The sequence below is a fragment of the Ursus americanus genome, chromosome 14, assembly GCF_024610735.1.
Source record: "Ursus americanus isolate L20-20 chromosome 14, mUrsAme1.1.p, whole genome shotgun sequence".
Lineage (NCBI taxonomy): Eukaryota > Metazoa > Chordata > Mammalia > Carnivora > Ursidae > Ursus > Ursus americanus.
This window is the reverse complement of record NC_142140.1, coordinates 10,000,001-10,021,818: the sequence shown is the minus strand read 5'-3', so window position 1 is coordinate 10,021,818 and position 21,818 is coordinate 10,000,001. Positions and strand designations below refer to the sequence as shown.

Sequence of the window (21,818 nt, the reverse complement as noted above, 5' to 3'; positions counted from 1 at the left end):
ACTCTTACTTTTTATTTTCAGGCCCTGCTGCAAAAAAGAAGTATGTCAGTTATAATAACCTGGTTATCTAACCCGTTTCATTCCATGGAACCATGGAGGAGGAAGACCCTCAGTTACTTCGTCACCCAACCTGGCACAGGACTCTTTTGGTCCTGCCCGCTGCCCATCACCGGAGGAGCACCCCCAGCCAGGAGACCAACGTTAGAGGATCCAAGTGTCCTACACAGCTGCTTTATGAAATATTCTTACTTTATCTTGGCTTAATAAGTCACTGGCATCAGCACTGCCAACTCGGCTGCAATTTTGGACCTTCCCTACCACAGGGAATGTTGAGACTCAAGTCCCACCCAGGCTCTTTAGGATGAACCACCGAGAGCCACAGTGAACGTTTTGGGGCTGACCTGTCTTTCTACGTATGTACTTCCAGACTGCAAGGTTTTGAAATTTTCTGTACAGTTTGTGAGGACTTTTGCACTTTGCCATCTAATGTTGTACCTCGGTTCACTGTTTGTTTTCGAATGCCTTGTTTCCACACAGCCCTATTCTCTCAGACGGCGGAATATGTAGAAAAATTTTGCAACAATTCAAATGTTAGAAAGATCTCGGCAGACAAAAAAAAAAAAGGAAATTAAAACCACGTATGTAATGACTTTATGATTATAGAACCACTGCAAATCATGTTATTTTTTTTTTAAGACAAAAAAAGATATTTAAAGACCAAAAACTGTGCTGAGAAAGTATGTCCCACCTATCTTTGGTATAAGGATAGGTCTCATGAAAGGAAGATATTGGCTGAACTGAATAGAGGTCTTGATCTTTGGAATGCATGCCAGTAATGTATTTTACAGTACATGTTAATAATTTATGTTCAATATTTGTATTTGTGTTCTCTTTTGTTATTTTAATTAAGGTATATGGATATTTTGCAATAATTTTAATAATGATTAAGCTATTTGAAGAAAAGAATATGGATTTTTCATGTCTTGAGGTTTTGTTCATGCCCCCCTATGACTGACCAGTGTGATAAGGACTTTAAAAAGAAGCATGTATGTTTTTTACTGTTTGTAATAAGTACTTTCGTTAATCTTGCTGCTTATGTGCCAATTTAGTGGAAAAACACCCTTGCTGAAAAACTCCCCCTTTCCATTCTCTTTCAATTCTGTGATATTGTCCAAGAATGTACCAATAAAATACTTTGGTTAACTTTTTTATTTCCTGAAATAAATATTTTTAGTTGTTTATTCCCTTTTAGTTATAGCTTATTTCATAAAGTCTTAAGTCAGGGAACACTGAAAACCACCAAACCTGTTAAAGAAACAAGCCTAAGCTCACAAGTAAAGCCATATCTGAAATGTAGACGAAAAACCCAGAAGTACTAAATGCTCTCATAAAAAAGGAGCGTCACAAAGCCCATGCGTTTTGCTTCCTTAAAATTGAAGACCTGACAACCCTCAGAAATTGACTCAGTAAGCCACCCATCAAAAAGAGCCAAACTGTGGCTAACTGAATATAACAAACAAACAAACAAACAAACAAACAAACATAAATAAATAAATAAATAAATGGAGAAATTAAGAAAAAGTGTCAGAGGGAAGAGAAAATAAAGAAATATTAGCTTCAATAAACAATCTGGGGGCAAGTGAGTGAAAAGATAAATGTCTCTGTGAAACTTAACCAAAGGATCTAAGTAAAGATTACTACAACAATGCATTTGTCTGTACTTGCAAACAAATATGGTGGCCATGTTGACAGCAAGATTAAGACTTGGGGTTCCCTAAACTCAAATGTAGGAAATACCGTCATGGATAAACTCACACTAACTTGGGTGTCAGAAGCACAAAAGAATGTCATCTACAGAGGGTGACACTGGTCTTTTGCACTGAGGGCAAGGCCCCAAAATCCATTTAAATGGATTTAAATGGCCCACTGTGGATCTACTTGTGACTGATTTTCTACTGTGTCTAGAATCCACTAACCTCTTGCTGCTCAACCTTGGCTCAGGAAATGTGTACACAAAGACTAGAGATCTCATTTCAGTATCACACTGAGAAAAATTAAAATATCTCCCACCTTTTCCTATCCCTTAAACCCCCTTCAAACGATAGACCAATGAGATAAAAAGCTAATCACAGCAGATAAGAGTTTTGGACCATCCACATTTTCAGGTCGTACAGCCAAACAACCGAGTGTGCAAGCTGGCTCCCCTCCTGCTAGATATCCTGGGGGACATTACAGAAACATTCTGAATCCTCCATTTCCTCCACCGGAAAACACATTAATAGTGCTACATATCTCATAGACTTAGGAGGATTAAGAGGAAAAAATCCATGCAAAGGGCTTGGACCACTGCTTGGCCCCTGATTGACTTGCCACATGTGTGAGCTAGTGTCAGCATCACCACGCGGTTACTTCTTGACTTAAAATGAAGGGCACAGCGCTTTCTCATTCCAGACATGCAAACACAATCTGTAGACGAGCACACGGGCAAGCCAGGCTGACTTCTGGCCATGTAGGAAAACAATTTATTTCACCAAGAAATCACGTAAGAGCCTTTCCCAATGATTCCGATGTATAAGCAAGAGTGCAGGTGATCCTATCTAGGATTGGAAAGAGCTACTGCCAAGGACCTTTGCTCTGCCCCTGGATCCTCAGAGATAACAGTGATCAAGACAATGACAAGGATAAAAGTTAAACCTTCTACAGCACTATATAAGGAACTGTTATTTATATACATTATGTAGATTATATATTTACATATACATTTAATACATATTGTATATGTTATATGCATCATATACCTTATGCATGGCATATGCAGTACAATATATAGTTTATATACTTCAATTTATAATCCTCAAAACACAGTTCTAATCATCTTCCACAACCTCCCTTCCCAACCAGGAAGCAGAGTTGAGGTACGTCTGTAGCCCAAGGACAGATGTAATAGAAAATGGACGGATGAAAGGCAGCAGAATGAATGCCACGGCCCCCCAGGTCTTCCTGCTCTTCCTCACATATACTTAGCACAGCTCATGCCTATCCTCTCGCCTAGCACTATCTCCCCCAATGCAGCCACTTCCTCAGTATTTCCAGTTTCTTCTTAAACATCATCACATCAGAGGTCTCTTCTGAGCTGATCTAATGGAGGAGCCCTCCTCCCCCTACATCACAGAGAATCCACTGACTTGCTTTACTTATCTATTTTTGTATCATTTATTACCTGACTTTTTAGATTTGTTTCTTTGTCTTTGTTGGTCCCTTTCCACAATAAGAACTAGGAGAAAAGATACATTATCTGTTTTTTTCCTTGTAATATTCTAGCACTCAGAACAGGGCCTGACAAGGAGTAGGCATTCTGTAAATATCTGTAAAGCAATCAGTAAAAGGAAGAATGGTTGGATGAAGGTAAAGAGCAGGAGAACAGAGAAGGGCTGGAGGACTCTGTGTGGCAAGAAGGGCTGGAGATGGGTCTCTAAGGACAGGTAAGACCCAGGTGATCCAGAGGAAGCGACAGGCGAGACGTGAACATGGCACACTCCGCCTTAGCAGTAAAGGGGAGAGCACCTCCTCTGATGCAGTGCGTCCTTTCCTCAGAATGTGAACCAGTCTTCGGAAGTGGAAAGTTGACACAGATGGCTGGATACGCTACGTCAGAAACCCTTTCATCTGAAGAAGCGAGGGAGACAAGATGGCAAGAAGGTACTAGATTCAGAATCACAACTTCTAGGTCAGAGCACGTATCAGCTATGTAATCCTAGGCAATCCACACACTCCCGGGGCCCTTCATGTCCTCATCTTACAACATCAGTAGGACATGGATTCGGGTCTTTTCATCCATCTGGCCACTCTATCTGAACTTGGTCCGAATGTTAACTTCACAATCAAAATGTGCTAACCAAGTCTGAACACAAAACCCTACAACGCTGCTGGAGATAGGGTGGCTGGGGTCCAAGTGGGAAGGAGCACCACTTCTTTGCTGTCAGCATGATTAATGCCTAAGGTATCCCACAGCACTCTTGGCCACCACTTCACACAAACAAAGACAATTAGGCTCCAATGAACTCAAATCCCTCGATCCCTCCTGCTAATGTTGCTGCTGTATCGCCTCATTTGTCATTTCTCTTCTGTAAATTTTCCTTTTGTAAAATTTGCTTTATCATGCCCTCGACTGAATGTCAGTTTAGATCCTGATATTTGTATCTGTTCTCTACCCTTCCACCCATCAGAGTAGTGATAAATCTCCTTTACTAACTCTCAGCAGAGGTAGGGATACTATCCTGGAAAATGACAGAGCCTAGAGCAGGGCCTTCGAGGCTTCTACCAGAGACCCATGACGAGGCTGACTTTGGTGCATTACTCAGCATTAGGTAGATATAAGTATGGTTATCGCTTTAATTAGAAACCCCCCAAAACTGCAGGAACATTCACCCTCTGTTATTTTCTTTTGTCTAATAAAAAATAAGAAGAAAGGAACCAAAGCAAAGGCCATTTGTCATGGCTTGTAAGTATCAACACACTATATCCACACTATTTCTGACTCTGTCACAAAACCTAAGAGACCAACAATCCTATTACTTCATGAACCATGAGTGGCTTCTAGGGTTGTCTTTTTTCTCAGTATTAATAAATAAGACATCGGCTTGATCATTTTCCCTGTTCCTGCCATGGAATCAAATCAAATCAAGTTCGTAAGTTATTCCCCAAGTCTTCCTCGTTGGAAGCTCTGGCCGTGGTGTACCACTTCCGGACTCTGGACACACTCCCATTCCCCAGAATGCCTCAAGGGGAGAGGGGAGGACAGGGCATGCTTGCAACCTACAGCACAATCCTGACATCTTTCCTCTCCCAAACTCATCACCATGGCCTGGGATCACACAATGATTGCTGACCCTGGTTTTGTCCAAACGTATTTATTTTGTTGGCTAATGAATAACCCTAGTACTGTCAAAAGAGGTTTCTGGGCAAATCAAGCACCTAAGGCTTACAGAATACCTGTTTCTTTCATTCACATGGCTTTCCTGGCATCTGCCTTTCTTTGACTCCAAACCTTTACTCTGCTTCATGTCTCACATGTGGTTGTGTTTATCCTGGCTTTTTCGTCTTTTTTTTCCCCCTTTAAAAGAAATTAGTAAATTAATAAAGTAGAGGCAAGGTACAAATTCTGATTCTTCCCTTTAACTTTTTATCTTATAAAAATGCTTCCCAAACTTTAATGTCCCTATCAATCACCTGGGGATCTTGTTAAAAATGTAGATTCTCATTCAGCACGAAGGACCTCAGATTCTGCATTTCTGGTAAACTCCTTGGGGATATGATGGCACTGCTGGTACCTGAATTGGAGTTTGGTTCTTGACCCTGATTGTACGTTCAATTCACCAAGAGGCTTTCAAATATACCCACGGCCAGAGTCCACCACAGAGGGTCCATTTTAATTGCTCTGGGGTAAAGCTTGGACATTTTTTTTTTCTCTGCAAGCTTCCCATGTGTAGGGTGGAGGATTAATGTTCTAATCTAGAAAGTCTCAAGATTTAGTGAGTATCAGAATTCCCTGGAAGGTTTACTGAAACACAAAATGCTAAGCCATTCCCTCCCCTGCAAGTTTTAACTCAGTACTCCAGGGTGGGAGCTGGTAATTTATATTTCTAACACTTTTCCAGGTGATACTGATGCTGCTGGTCCAAGGACCATACTTTGAGAACCACTGGTCCAATCTAAGGGCCCGTAGGACTTTTCCCACATTCTGGCTTTGTACAAAAGGCTAAAACAAAGCAAAAGATAATTTTATCAGATCTAACTAATTTTTGCACACCTCCACTCATTCTGGACTTTAGGCTTCAAACACTACTCTTATAGGTCACTATTTTGTGGTAGTCTGCATTTTCCCATCTTCCAGCTTTTGCATAAATTGGTTGAAAACCAACTCAATGGAAAGTTTGCTATACACCCATATTTGTCTTTTTAAATCATTTTTCTCTCCTTTCCTGGGATCCTGACCAGAGATTCAGAATTCTATTTCTAAGTGTCTTCTCCTGCTCTTAAGTCTGTCATCTTCCTATATCTGATCTTGGGTTCATTACTATATTTTGACATTTTTGAAATCTGTCTCTCCAAAATCTCATATGTCCACTTGGCCGTGGGCAGGCTGCTACCCCCTGGCTCAGGAGCTCACATGACATTGGTGCTTTCCTCTGTTTTCTTCATGAGGTCTTCCTTGCTGGCCTGAATTTGGTTCAGAAAAGCAATTATTTTCTCTTCACTGTCCCTCGAGTGTTATGATGGGCAGTGGTAGAGCATTCAATCAACAAATAATTTGACCACCTACTACATAGTAGGCACTGCTCTAAATTCTTGGGGACCCAGGAGTAAGAAGCCAAACCTCCTGTCCTCAAGAGGCTTGCATTCTAGATGAGGTGTCAAGCATTTCGCAGATGCTGCACTTCTACCCAGAGGTGAGCTCTTCAGGATACACAACCAGATTCACTGTACAACACTCCAACCCAAATCTACACTTCTCTCAATGCATTTCTTCTTTTCCGCCACTGCTCCCTCTTCTACTTAGAAAATGTGGACATGCTGACTCTTTATTTTGCTTGATGTTACTTTGTGTTTTATGCTCCTGTGGGCTCCAAGAGGATATGCAGATCCAAGCAGGCAGATCCCCAGCTGTGTACACACCTGGTTCCATAGTTGCTAAACTGCATTTGTCTCTCAACTGCAGGGACCTATTCACTACAATAAAGGGAAATCCTAGGGAGAAATTATTCTAACTTTGAGTCAGCTAGCCAGCTAGCAGCATCCATTGTTAGAGTAACTGGCATGTATATATATTTTACCTTCTCCTTTGAACAAAGAGCTTTCCAGCCAGTTCTGCACCTGGCTATTGAGCTGGACAATGACACAGTCCATCTTGGTGACTGTCATCTTTCCAGAGGACATTTACTTGCAGAGAAATTGGATCAGGCAAATCATACTGGTCCTTGAGCCAAGGGGGCAGGGCTGCCTTTGCTACTACACAGACTTTGTGTGCATAGAACTAGCATAGAACTAAGTTCCTCAGATACGTGGTATGTGCTCAGCACTGTGCTAAGCAATTCATATTCACCTCATTTCATCTTAAAAAGAGCTCTATGTGGGAGAAGTTGATATTATCTTCATGTTAATGTGTAGGAAAAGGAAAGAAAGAATAGTAGAATAATTTCCCTAATGTCATGCAATTGGTAAGTGGCAAAACTGGGATTTGAACCCAGATCTCATTGATGCTGGAGTCAAGACTATTAAATGCTAAATTATAATGTCCAAAATATGCTTTTTTTTTTCACTCCAAAATAAGAATTACAATCACCATAAGCAAAATAAATCCCTAACCAGAATGAAGTAAGGTTTTGACAGGGTAAGTATGAGTATGAACAATACATAATAATTATAATAGGATAGACTATTAAACAGTTTTAGAAGTGATTCAGAAAAACGTTGTAGAAAAATGTTCTTAATTATTTTCAAGATGATTTCCAACTACATAAATACACATATACATGCCAAGATAAAGCTTGAAGGAAAAATACAAAATAAGCTATGCAATTATGAATTATCATTTTTTACTCTTAAATTTTTCCTTAACTTTTTGTTTTCTTTGCAGTGAGCATGCACTGTATTTATAGTTAGGGAGAAAAGTTAGTTTGAAAAATCACCCTATGGATTTTTGCGAAGCTGGCAAAGTAGCACAGCACGATGTTGGCTCCCTACTTAAAATTATCTCTGGACATAGAACAGCTCTTCTGGAACCTGCTTTTATATTACGATCTCCTTGGGAGCTTTTGAAAAATACTGACCCACAGGCTCCACCCCAGACCAATCAAAACAGAAATTTTGGAGGGACACCTAGGTACTGATGTATTTTTAACCCCCTCCCCCTCCAGTGTGATTTTGAGAGAAACAGAGATGCCAGAGATTAGGACTTGCATGGATACTAGGAATTAGGAATGATGAACTGCCCCACCTACCATAGCACCTGCCTCCCACCTGTCCCCAGTACACACTACCAAACTGAGACACCATACTCCCAATTGAGCAGAATGAGAGCCTAGAAATGGATCTTTTACATAGAGATGAAAAAAGCATTATGTCTGTGAAAAAAAAAAATGGGAACACTTGTTCATATTATACACAACATAATCAATCCCAGATGGATTAAGCATATAAATGTCAGAAGTAAAAAAGCCTTTAAGAGAAAATACAGGGAAGTGTCTTTCTCACCTTGGGTGTAAGGAATGGTTTCTTAAGAACAGAGGGCTAACTGCAGAGGAAACAATTAATGATTTTGATTATATTAAAATTAAGAATACTCTTTATCAAAAGATACTTTAAAGAAAGTGGAGGCAAAACTATAATCTGCAAGTAGATATTTATAATGCATACACCAACAAAGGATTCATATTAGAAATATGTATTAGGAATAAATGTACACATGAGCGTTATGTGAAATACACATACACGTAAATAAAAGGTCACATATATCCTGCAAGTAAGATAAAGACAAACCCACTTTTGGAAATAACAGGCATTTCACAGAGGAGGAAATCACATGACTGATAAACAAAGGAAGAACTGCTCAATTTCATTAGTAATCAGAGAAAAGCAAACTGAGATCATAGTGAGAGAGCATTTTACACCCCACCCTATCCAACTGGCAATGTCAGAAAAATGTGAGTAAAAGAGATCTCATACACTGCTGATTTGAGTGTTAATTGGTACAACAATTTGGACAAACGATTTCCATTTCACAGTTGAATATCTATGTTCCTTATGGCCTGGCTACTCTACCGGCCCGTAATGACTCAAAAAGCATTTTTCTACAGGTGCCCCAGGAGACATGTAGAGGATGTTCATAGGAGTTCTGTTCACAATTACAAAAACCTGGAAATGCTGCAGTGTCCACTGACAGAAAAATGGACAAAGAAATCACAGTACAGTCATACAACGGAATATAATGCACCAAAAAAAACCCCAAAAAAATCACTTTGATAAATCTTAGTAACATAATATTGAATGAAAAAAGGAAGTTCTAGAAGACAATTTACAAAATTTAGGATCATGGTTACCTCTAGGGGAAAACAGGACAATGAAATAAGGAAGAAGGTGATAGGGAGAAGTGAATTATTGGTAATGGTGAGTTGCTAGGCTGTGCACAGGCTAGCGAGTAGCTCATTATATTATTATACAGAAAGAAGGGTGTGCATGGATGAATAATGATGGTGCTTCGTGCATCAAGGATGACAACTATCTCAAGCACCTTTATGGCTACACACAAAATATGCAAACAATAATTTCAACTAAGATCCCAATCTTCCTACTATACATCTAGAAGTGACCTGGTAAGTGTGCTGCTTAGCTTATGTGATGAGCCACACTCCTCCAGGGACTCCAGAGTTAGCAAAGCTCCATTGTATAATCAGTAATCATTTACTCAGATCTGCAACTCTGTTAGATGGGTGGCTCTACTCCCTTTTCAGGAAGACAAAACTAAGGAGTAATAGAGCTATTTAACTCAATTGCACTAGTCTTATTTCCATCCTCATGATCAAGAATCCATGAAGAGTGAAAGCTACAGCTTTTCTCTATGGAAGAGATAACACCTTGCTCCTTCCTAAGATTCAGACCTTGGTTTCATTAGCCTAATGTTCTGCTAAGTCCTCACTAAGAAACATGAATCCTGTGCTTCTATCTTGTGATGACAAAAAGTTAAGACCAGTTCTCTTGGCTGCTGGGGAGGAGGAACTCATGTTCACAGCAAGAACCCATTATAGAGAAATAAAAGATGTAGAAACCACCCACCTTTTATGCAATTTTCTCAGTTGACAGTGACAAAAGTGACCAACCATTCCAGTTTTGCCTGGGATTTTGCTAGTTTTAGCACATAAAGTCCGGCCTCCTGGGAAACTCCCCCAATCCCAGGAAAAGTGAGACCGTGGTCTCACTAACCTTACTCACTGAATCATCTCATTCTGATATCATTGGCTTTCTGATCATTCTCTCTTAAATGGAAGAAATTTAGAATACAGGTCAAAATAAAGCTTAAGGATTTCCTATCTGGACAAGTCCATGTCTAGATCTCCAAAGGGAACTTGGCAGAGCTGTGCATGAATCTTAGAGATTCCTTAATACTTCCCATGTTCCTGCTCTCATCTGTGTTTTCTCCATCTGAAGACTCTGATTCCACATTAAGAATGACTTGTATGACCCACTGGGGTATATATACACTTACTTTGAACAAAAGCTTCCAGACCAAATCTTATGACATTGTAAGAATTGGAATATAAATATTACTGAATCCTACAATTACACACAGTTCATTTCCTCATTCTCTTTGGGGAGAAATGTGAAAGTGAAAAACAAAGGTGAGGTCAGCAAGAATTCCCCTAAATTGTCATGTCAGGAGAGGAGTGTCCCATCTCCCCTCAGTTCAGCAGCAATGTAGGGAGTGCAGTTTGAATATTAATTTGCTCCCCTGTTGCTTTACATTTTATCAGATCAATTACACTAACGAAGGTAATCAACATCCACAAAGACCTGACAATCGAGGTGAACTTGGTCTACAACAGATCCACTGGCCCCATTAAGATTGCACTTTTTTTATCCATATTATGGTCACAAACTGTCTTTTGTGATAGCGTTTTTAGAGAAAAAAAAAATTGAATGTGGTACAGCTCAAAGGATATGAACTATAGGAAGGAATCTGTGATAATAAGCCCTCAACCACCACCACCTAACACTGTATAGTTGATTTCTCAAAAATACTAGTTCTCAAACTTTAATGAGAAGGCTTGTTTAAAGGCTTGTTGGTGGGCCCACTCCAGCATCTCTCACTTAGAAGCACTGAAATGGAACCAAAGAATCTGTATCTCCAGCCAGTTCTCATCTGGTCCTGCTCAGGACAGACCATACTTTAAGAACTGTGCTCTAGAAGGCCCATGAACCAAAGATGGGGTAAGAATGTAGGGAAGCAATGTTCTTCTGCAATCTCAGCCGTCTCACACCTAGACACATCCAAGTCTGTATCTCTGGGGGGAAACTGGTAGAGCTGCACATAATTCTTTCTCAAAGATTCTTTAAAACAGAATTTTACTTAACTATTGGAAGTTGCACATAAATGATCTCATATCCCAGTGGTGACAGAGTTGTGCGATGAAGCAAATACAACAAAATGAAAATTGTTGCATTTATGTAGTGTATGGGAGCTCACTCTATAATTCTTCCACATGTGTATGCATCAAAATGTTATACTGAATTTTAAAATAAATCCAATTTCTATTTTTGGGGGTCATCTTTGGGATTATATGGAAACTCCTTAATTTTTAATGCATTGTAATTTTCCCCAGTATTTTTAAGGGGTTGCACAGAGTAAATAAAATAGGTCTGACATGCAAATATTTTTAACATTTAAAACATTTTTAAACTCAAATTTTAATTTATTTAGGGTATTGGTTTATCAGGGGGTTCAAGTGCATGTCAGTGTGGAGGCAGAATGTGTTGGGAGAAGTTGGTGAGGGACTCTGTTACTGAAGGAGATCCACAGGAGAGAACAATAATCTGGAGGAAGAAATTAAAAATTCAACAAACAAAACTACCATATAGGAATTTATTTTTCTTAAGAAACAAAGTCTGTAGGCATACAGTTGTGGCCTATTGTAGCTGATCAAGGATGCTATCAAGAACCCAAGTTCTTTGTCTTCTCCTGCATTGCCCCCCAACCTTGATGTATGACTTTCATCCTCACATTAACAAAATGGGTGCTGTACTTCCGGGCATTACATCCACACTTTAAGCAGGAAAAATAAAAAAGCTAAAGATCTCTTCCTGAGGCTCCTTTTATTCAGGAATAGAAACCCTTCTCCAAGAGTTCTTATAGTTTTTGTTTTGTTTTATTTTTGCCAGAAACCTGTCACTTGGCCCCCTCTGAAAAGCAGCATCTTCAACATACAGATTAGAGAATAGGAGTAATTTACTGGGAAGGTATCCTGGCTGAGAAAACAGTATCTCTCAAACAAATGTTCCAGGAGATGTCATATAAACTCTTTCTACTCCAGCACCTTCTTTCTAAATAGTGACAACTATTTAGGACACAACATCACTACTACCAATAAGACAAACCTAGGAGACCTCCCCATAACATTAAATTCGGGAAAACCTGTCCCAAGTGTTCAAAGTAAGGGTAAAGAGAGGTCTGTGTGCTGATTCTGGAGGAAATCACCTGGTTGAGTACTCCACAAAGCTGTTTCTGGAAGCCTACTTAAATGTGCACCATCCTGAGGATTGCTTAACTAAAACTCAACACAGCAAACATCAAGGCTGGCAAGGGCCACTCCAATCCATTTTGCATAGGTCATTAGGCTGTTGCAGAAGCCTGTTTGCTCTCCGGGTAGCAGCAACTGTCCCTACATTCACTCCCATTCTGGATTGTATTTTAAGGCAAATTATCTATTCAGCCTCTGTTGCTAGCACATGAGGAATCATAATGAGACACTCCATTTCAGGCTGTAATTTCTGTGCCAAACTGACTTGGAACAGAACCAAACCTGTATCTAATTCTGCCCCTCCCTGCTTTATTCCATTCTCATCTGCTTTTACACCAAAAACTAAAAGTAAGTGTAATTCCAAATTGTGGAGATATGTTTCCATCTGCAATGAAAGCAGAACTAACCAGAGATGCAATAAAAAAAAAAGTATTTTCACCATACCTTCCATCAGTCTTCGCCAGTATCACCTACTGATTGAAAAGATTTTCAAATTTCTTTTACCGATTTGTAGTCTCAATTCCCATTTATTAATCACCTTATCAGACTTCCTGACAGCCCTTCAAAATCAAGACAGAAGCCGTGATATCACTTCCTCAGTTTAGTCCTCTCAGCAAACTTCTAAAGTATTATAAAAATATAAAGATGTCATGATGTTTATGTTTATGGCCAAGTTCAATGGCCAAGCTTAAATCCATCCACCCATTCCCTCCAAGCTCCATGTTTTGTTCTGGAAAGCCCGTGAACACAGAGAGTGACCCATGCTGTGAAATGAAGATAAAGAAAAGTGGGGAAAATATCACAGCTCTGTTAACCCACTATGTGTGCTGGATATGGTGACTTCCCCTCTCAATCACATTGCATACCTCTTCTAAACAGAAGAGTGGGTGAGCTGAAAGATACATTTCCCACATGCCTTTGCAACTAAGATTCTGGATGCAAATTTGTTTGCACTATTTAAAAGCACACACATGACATCAAGACAAGGAAATGCAGTGGATAATGAAAAATATTTTGCCCATGAAGAAGGTAAGAAAGAAGAGAAAAAAAGAAGAGTAGGACAAATAGAAAACACTAGTAAGGTGGTTGTTTGGAACCTAAATAAATCAGCAATGTTGTTAAACGTAAACAGGCATGCAGATTAAAAGATGGAGACTGTCAGATTTTTATTAAATCAAATTGCCTACAAGAGACATAACTTAAATACAAGGCACAGAAAGGTTACAAATTAAAGAACCATGTAGTGGACTGAATGGTGGCCCCAAAGAGAACAGTTTCTAATCTCTGGATTTTGTAAATGTTACCTTATTTGGAAAAATTTATAAATAGCAAAAGTCCTCTTACTGCAAAATAATCCACAGTAGTTGGCATTTGGATTCAAATGAGGTTGCCAAGGTCTGAATATCCAGGAAATTTCTCTTTGAGATTTAATTGTAGAGCCAATTTTGGAACTGTAGTAGTTTACATATACAAACATAAAAACTTGGGATTTTTCATTCACCTCCTAGGATGACCTCATTCAGTTTATCAAAGGCTTCCATATAAATAGAAAGGCTCTGATTGGCTTCTCAGCTACATTCGTCAGTACTGACCAGTCCTTTATTTTCCAAATACTTTATTTCCTTAGTTTCTATGATACAGTAATCTCTTGGATTTCTTCCTACCCTTCTTGTTGATCATTCCTATTTTTTCCTATAAATTCATTTTCCGCTACCCAGATAATAAATATGAGATTTCATCAAGGCCTGGCCTCAGGGCCTTTGATCTCCTCATTTTTACATACTATATCTCTAAATTATCATATCTATTATCACCTATTTGCAAATGATTTAAAAATTTCTGTCTCTAATAGAGATCTTTCCTCAAAAGTTCAGAACATATTCAAATGCATATGTCATTTTTCTTCTTGAATCTCTCAAAGACACCTCAAATGCAACATATCCAAAACCAAACTCGTCAATATCATGCCTGTTTGGTCTTTCAGTGTTCTCTCTCCTGGTGAATGATTCCACCAATCACAAGCTAGAACCCCAGCATTATTCTTGGGGTTTTCCAATTTCTCATCCCCAAGATCCAATTCTACACATTCTGTTCTGCCTGAAACCCCTCCAAGAGCTAATCATAAGCCTTCCTTATATGCTAGCAAAAGAAGAGCAAACATCACATAGCATGGACAATGATGAATAAATGAAAAATCATGAGTCATTTTGGTTAACAGCCTTCCAATACCATACATAATAGAAAAGCTGACCTGAAGAAACTAGGGGATTTAGAGGGATGGACTGTGGACATAAGATCTACTTGTCACCACAATCATTAACCCTGAGGTTAACTTGTTTGAATGAACTCAGATGCCTTACCCTAGAGGACTCTAGAGGGAAGTCAGGATATTTGGGGAGCTCAGTAAGAGTCATGACCCTGCTTTCATTTATGCACATATCTTTTTAAAACAAGATTTTAAGCAATCTCTACATCCAACGTGGGGCTCAAACTTACAACCCCGAGGTCAAGTTGCATGCTCTATAGACTGAGCCAGCCAGACGCCCCACGTATCTTCTTAATGAAAAGTAATAAAACTCTTAGTTAAGTGGCATGTGCTGAAATTGACATTTTTACCTCCTGATCATCTCTGAGGGGCCAGGCAGATGTTGGGACAAGGTCTGTGCTTTTGCACAGAGACCCCTTTTAGAACCACCAAATAAAAACAAATCAATCATTTAAATAAAGCCTCATCTTTATAGCAAAAATTGCTACTAACCACCTTACTAATTAGACTTAACTCTGAACATTATCTCCTTGTTTCTAATAACTGATTCACCTCCCATAAGACTCATAACTTCCAAATGGTTAGATCTAATTAGAGGCTTGCTGGAAAAGACAGTTGTATAATTGGTACCCTAACAACCAAGAGAGGTGCATCCCGATGCAGATTTCAGCAGACTTCCACACTTCGGTATTATCTTACAGACCACTGGATGGGTTAGTTTATTCCACTCAATACATGGAGACTCACTTAAAGGGAAAATTAAATATGGAGAGGTCTGTTTAGAGGTATACAATGAAAATGATTCATAAGCAGATAACCAGACAGGATTCATGAGCAGATTACCTGAAAGAACAGCTGAAAAATATAGTGGATGTCTTTTTTGAAAAGAGAAGATTAAAGGATATGTAGCTGAAGGGTGGATCTGCTGTGAATCTCTTTTTTGGTGGCCTCAAGTAGTAGAATTAGGATGGATGAATTGAAGCTATGGGAGACCAAAAGGAAGGATTGGTGACTGGGATAAAGGAAGGGAGAGAAGACTGCCCTGGAAGGGAACCATGGTTCCGTTAGTAGCTATGTTCAAGCTTGTTGGAAGGACACTTGATTAATTCAAACAGATACTCATAAAATATTCACTTTTTGCATATTATATAATAGCACATCTGAGAGATGGTTGAAGTTATGAGATGGGTCTTTGGGCTACAAGATCCTCAAGGTTCCTTTTAAAACTAAGTTTCTATAATTCCATATCCCTCTCATTAGGGTCAAATACCAAAATGCAAGTTAAAGTTCTTTAATTTTGTCCAATAGTAGACATGTGGTGTTTGTTGTACCTCCCTCCTACAACCATATGTACCTTACAGACAGAAAGAATAGATTAAAAGGGAAAGGAAATGCTGTACAAACTCTAAGACTGAGCCTTTTCAATATTGGAAAGGTAGTACCCCACTTTCCAATCACAGGGTACCAGAAAGATGCAGGGGATTATAGAGGCTGAGAGTCTGATCCTGAGAAGGAAACTATCTGCAAAGTAACTCCAAAGGGGGTTATTCTACAAAGTTCCTAGCTTCAGAATTAGCTATATTTGGGGTTTATTGGTACCACCAGTGCAAATTCTTGGATTTCCTCTAAAGGTTGGTATCCTAGTCATGCCATCTTTTCATGGGACCTCTCCACTCAATTTCTTTGTGTTCTGGGCTCTCTGCCAAGACATATGGACTCTCAGATAAAATTTTTCACTGAGCATGGTTTGGTTTCCCTCAGCAGCAGATCCCGGGAAAATAATAAGAGGACTAGTTATTCACTTGGGAAAAAATTCAGTAGTGGATGGAAAAGAGAAACAGAAAAGCACGTGGACAACAGAAGGCATGTCATCAAGAAAGTTACCTCTGGAAGTAACTAGAACATTATCTCACTAGGAAACTCTTAACACCAATGTAGAATTGAATCACGGAATTATGCCCGCAGAGAGGCAACGGTGTCCCTGTTACTCATTTGTGGGGGACTGATCTTGGAAAGCGTTTATTTTCCGGTACTTCTACCTGCCGTGCACAGAAGTAGAATGGACTCAGTCACTACAAAAACTCCTTACACACAGAAGCAGATGCAGATGGCTAAAGTCAGCCAGAGTTGCCACAATGGCAGGGCCCAGAGAATATGGGCAGAGCACCAATATCTTCCGCTACAGATGCTGTGTTTAGAGCTAGCACTTTTCCCTGCTGTCTTCTTAGCTGATTTACAGATGTGAATATGTGCTTCAGCTATATAAGTTCCACTGCTAGAAGTAACTTCCTGCTTTATAATACAGACACTCAGCTATCCATACCGATGCACTATTGCATAACAATCATAGAAACTGAAGGCAATGGTTAGAGACAGGTAAAATTAAATAATAGAAAATGGAAGAGAGAGCTTCAAAGATTGAGATTTCTCCTTTAAATCGATCCTTTTTCTAGTACCTTTTCATGGTACCCTTTGGATATAAAACATTGAATTGCTCATTTTTTTCATCTGGATATGGACCATTTGGGTGGGTTTTTGTAATATAAGTTTACAGGATTAGAGATGTTTCACTGATCACCTTGCTTTGGATTTATAGATATAAATAATGGAGAATAACAAAACAACAAAAATGCATGTGGAACAAGCAGGATTGTCCAAAAATGATCCCAGGTTCCTTCTCTAGGTTGCTTGGCAACAAGCTCTCTGGGTTATTGGCTCTCCCATCTTACCTGGAGGGACCATAGCCAAACTCAACTTCCCACAGGACTGTGGGCCATCAAGCTGCCATCCCTTAAATGGGCCTCCCTAGGGCAGGATATTTTGGCCTAGATTTCCAGGTGCTGAGCAGCTGGTATCCCATGGCACTTGACAAAATATCTGGTACCTAAGCCCCTGCTGTCCAGAGTCCATTTGGTTGTCTCTGGTCCTATCACTCTTGGCCCATTACAGGGGAGAGCAGCAAGGAGTGGGGTCCTTCTGTTTCTGCAAAACTACAGGACACATCCAGATGCACTCTAGCCCAACCACACCTCTCTGAAGGATGTGGAAGGACCAGAAGGCCCATGTAGACCACTAGCTTTCTGCCCACCAATCCAGCTTGTACCAAGTGACTCTCACTAGTGTCCACTCCAAGTCATTTCACATGATCACGAAAAACAAAATGTTCTAAATAAAATCTCAGCTGAGTTCACGGTAAATTACATCAAGAAAAGAGACTTAGCACCTCAAAATCAATCAGCAGGGAAGGCAAGAACCACTAAATGAAACCATACCTCAAACTGTCGTTTTAATATACAGCATGTAGGTGGGAGAAACACAGCAAGCAATGATAAATCAAAATGCAGATTCTTAAATTTAACACCGCAAGCAATGTGAGTTCGTTATGTCTTCTGTGTTCCCTTTGTTCCAAGAAGGGCACAGAGTCATTTTGGGGAACAACTGGAACTGGATCTAGACTTGTCTTTGGGTGTCCACCAAGAAAACATAACTTACAGCAGAAATGGCCTTAGGTACAGTCACCACCAGTGGAGATGGACAAACGACCACACTTAGCATGGTGTTTTCTGCACATCATAAAGCCACAAAACTAAAGGAGGTCTTTTGTAGCTGTATTTTTTTCCTATTTAAGTATTTTCTTCCACAGGTGGTTAATTGCCCTAACCAAAAGACGGTAACTAGTCAAGGTATATGAAAAGACTAGAAAGAACATATATGACACTTACTTACCGACCACCTGGTCTTTACCAGGCACTGTGGATAGGACGGTAGCAGAGGCACACTGCCTGCCTGAGACCAGCTCAGAGGGAGTCTGAGGAGGTGGGGAAGGGGAAAACAATCATCCATACATGGAGTGAAGACAAAGATTTACAGTGAGATTTTTTTGTTAGTACACACCAAATGCCTACGTATACTTCACCTTGTTTAGTCTTCAAGGTAAGCCTGCAGGGAGGCAAGGTATTCGCACTTAATAGATGAAAACAAAACAACAAAAAACTGGGGCTCAGAGAAACAAAGCTTATCTCTGGAAAATAAATTGTAACCAATGTGTCAAGAACTGTAACAGAGGTATACATGCCAGGACAGTCTCTTTCTGGGGAATCTGAAAAACATACCAAAGGAGATTAATTAGGAGTTGGAGATGGTGTGATGAGAAGACATGCAGTAGACAGAAAAGCAGGGACATGCATTCAGGGAAGAGGGAATAGCATCTGCAAAGTCACAATATATAAGACATGGTGTGTTCTGGAAAAAAATAAAAAAAAATCAGTGACATTCAATTTCAGGCAGCAGATGGGGACATAAGCTGGGGCTAGACCGTGGGAGGGTATATGGGCACAGCTGAAGAGATGAGGTATTCAGCAGAGAGTGGGAATATTAAAGACTTGTGATAAGGAGTGTGACAAGTTAAAGCAAGCCATCAGGGTATCCAGCTGCTGACACAGGACTCGAGCAGCAGAATCATCAACAACAGGGAGAAAATGTCAACCATTCAGGAGTGAAGGAATGATGCCCTCCTGAATTTGAAATGAATACGCACAAGATACTATCACTGAGCATCTGTTATGTCCTGGGCTTTGGTGCATATGTAAAGATCTTTTTTTTTTTTTCCTCCTGATGTGATGTTATAACTCCCTAAAGAAATTTTGCTACAAGTAAGATAGCAGAGGTTTAGCTGTTTGAAATCTCCACTCCTAGACAGTAGTATAGGCTGTAAGATATAGTTGGAGATAGGAGTTAAGAAGCTCAGAGGTTTGGACTGCTATCTTGTCTCAGCAGGCATATCATACCTGACAAAGTCCTCTGCATATAGTATTTGATAAAAATAATTGTATCACTAGGTTAAACCTCACTAATCTATACCATTTGCAGAATGGTCTGTGTAATTTCGTAAAAATACCAAATTGTGAAGATGGGATTACACTCCCAAAATCAGATTTTCTCGGAGTGAGTGTCTTGAGATTCTGGTCCTGGAGGCTGTCTACAAAATGATGATGGCAGTGAGGAAGATGAGCATGAGGTCGTTCCAATCCTCTACTGCTGTTACAAATTACCCCCAGGCTTAGTAGCTTAAGATATCGATTCTTTTTCTTATCTCATGATTGTGTGAATCTATTCAGACAGTGCTCAACCAGCCAATTATCCTGCCCCACATGGCGTCAGCGAGTGTCACGTGTCGGTATTCCACTGACGTCTGACCTTGTCTGTAGGGTCTAAGCTGGTTTCACTACTACCTGTTACCTTGATGGCATGGCTAGAAGACTGGGCTCAGTGAGGCCACTCTCTCTCTTCAAGGAGTCTTAGGGCCTATCAGTGCGATCTCCCCAGCAGGTACTTGAATTTTTTACATGGTGCCTCAGGATTACAAGAAACTAAGGAACTGCAGTTTCTTAATGGTTAGGTCTAAAACTTTCATCATGTCACTGGTGTCATATTATTTGGTCAAAGAACTCTCAGGCCAGTTCAGATTCAAGGAACAGAAGAGACACCACATTTGATGGGTGATGTGCCTGCGTTTGAAGGGGGGAAGGAAGTGAGGGTGGGCATCTTGGAGACAGGCTACCATGATGGTGGCAATGATGAGGACATTGCTGTTGTTCTTAGAAGGCAGCATTTGGTTTGACAAAACTTTTCAACAAAAGGCCAGATAGTAAATATTTTAGGCTTTGTAAGCCATACACAATGGTTCCACGTTCTTTTTTGTTTTTGAACAACTCATTAAAAATGTAAAAAACATTTTTAGCTCAGAGGGTAAACAAAAACAAGTCCCAACTGGATTTGGCTCCTGGAGTACAGTGTGCCAGCCCCTGTTCTAGGGAGTTCTGTGGCCAAATAAACTTATAAGGTTGTTTGCTTTATCTCTTCAAAGCTTCATAGCACATATTAACATAGTGAAGTCTCTAAAAAGTCTTAAGTAAAAAAAAAAAATCTAATACTACATCTTACAAAGGTCTCAATTATTTTCTACCTAATACCTATTTTAAGTAATCTTTCAGAAAATACACCTCTATACCATGAGAAATTTACACTGTGACCAAGAAGTAGACTCAGGATCTAAAGACTTTGTTGAATTAATAGATTTAACAAATTGATTCCTATAAAATATTGGATAGAGCCAATGACTTCTCCAAACTATCCAAAGATACTGTGTCCTTCTAAGTAGCTGAATCCTTCCATTTCTAGTGATTTTTAAAGCCTCTATGCATTTAAAGAATGCCTGTTATCCTAAATTATAAAATTCTATTCCAGTATATGTCTAAAACTTCACATATCAGTAAGTCAGTGATACCGTGAGAGCATAGCATTGTCAACAGAGTGTGGGACTTGGCCTTGGACCTCTGGATTATGTCAAAGTCCTGTCACTTCATAGCTGTGGGATTTAAAAGAAGTGACGGAGTTTCTCCAACCTCTGGTACACAGCGTATTGGAAAATGGAGGTCATATACCTCTCAAAATTGTTGTGAGGACTGCAGTGAATGAGAATGCAAATGCGGAAATGGTTCACAAATTTCCTAAGTCTGATGCAAACGTATGTTTCCAGTGTCCTACAGAAATGGCATCATCAGTAAGAGTGGTCTCTTATGTTAAGTGACTTCTAACATATTACATTTTGTTTCTCCTATGGGTAGTCAGAGCTAGAATGGGTGGTATACTGGGTCAGTCTGCATAGGTTTGAATCCTGGCTTACCATGTGCAAACTTGGGCAAGGTTCTAAACCTCTCTGATCCTTTACCGTCCTCACCCATAAAAGGATAATAAGCTACGTACTGCACAGGGTTGTGACAAGTATTAGTGGCAATAAAAAGTGCCTTAGCACACAGTCTCTGCTATAAGGTAAGCAGTCATCACACCCAAGTATTATCATTACCAAAATTAAGAATTATTAATGACCCTACTATAAGAATCTGATAACCAACTTGAGATAGTAAAATGGATTTTCTATTTTGTTCAAGATTACATGACTGACAATGAACGTCAATAGCAATAACATCACCAGTCAACACTTACATAGTGTTTAGTATATTCCTAGACTCTGGTCCAGAAAATTTACATGTGTTAGATCATTTATTCTTACAATAGCCCTGCAAGGTAGGAGCTATCCTACCTCAATGATGCACAGAAATGCAAAGTGATTTGCCTGAGGTCACACAGATGGTTAGCACTGAGCTCCTATGCCAACTCTGGAAATCAGCTTCTGAAGTGAAGATTCTCAACCACTATAGTTTATCACTTCTGGAAGAAGATTGAGAAAGAAATATAACAGG

At 39.7% G+C, this 21,818-nt stretch overlaps 1 protein-coding gene and 1 long non-coding RNA gene across 3 annotated transcripts in view; one reads left to right on the top strand and one right to left on the bottom strand.

The window, feature by feature from the left end:
- The window catches only part of GRM7 (glutamate metabotropic receptor 7), an 853,586-nt gene extending 852,375 nt beyond the window's left edge, over positions 1 to 1,211 (top strand). The window contains exon 10 of one of the 2 annotated variants that reach the window (XM_087866838.1): positions 22 to 1,211. In XM_087866838.1, coding sequence (XP_087722964.1) covers positions 22 to 71 — 50 coding nt within the window. In that variant the 3' untranslated portion in view covers positions 72 to 1,211. The remainder of the gene's footprint in view (positions 1 to 21) is intronic. The other variant, XM_045808129.2, reaches the window with a different exon arrangement.
- LOC148108910 (uncharacterized) overlaps positions 1 to 21,818 on the bottom strand; it is a 189,357-nt gene that overhangs the window by 103,776 nt on the left and 63,763 nt on the right. The gene's annotated exons all lie outside the window — the stretch shown is intronic.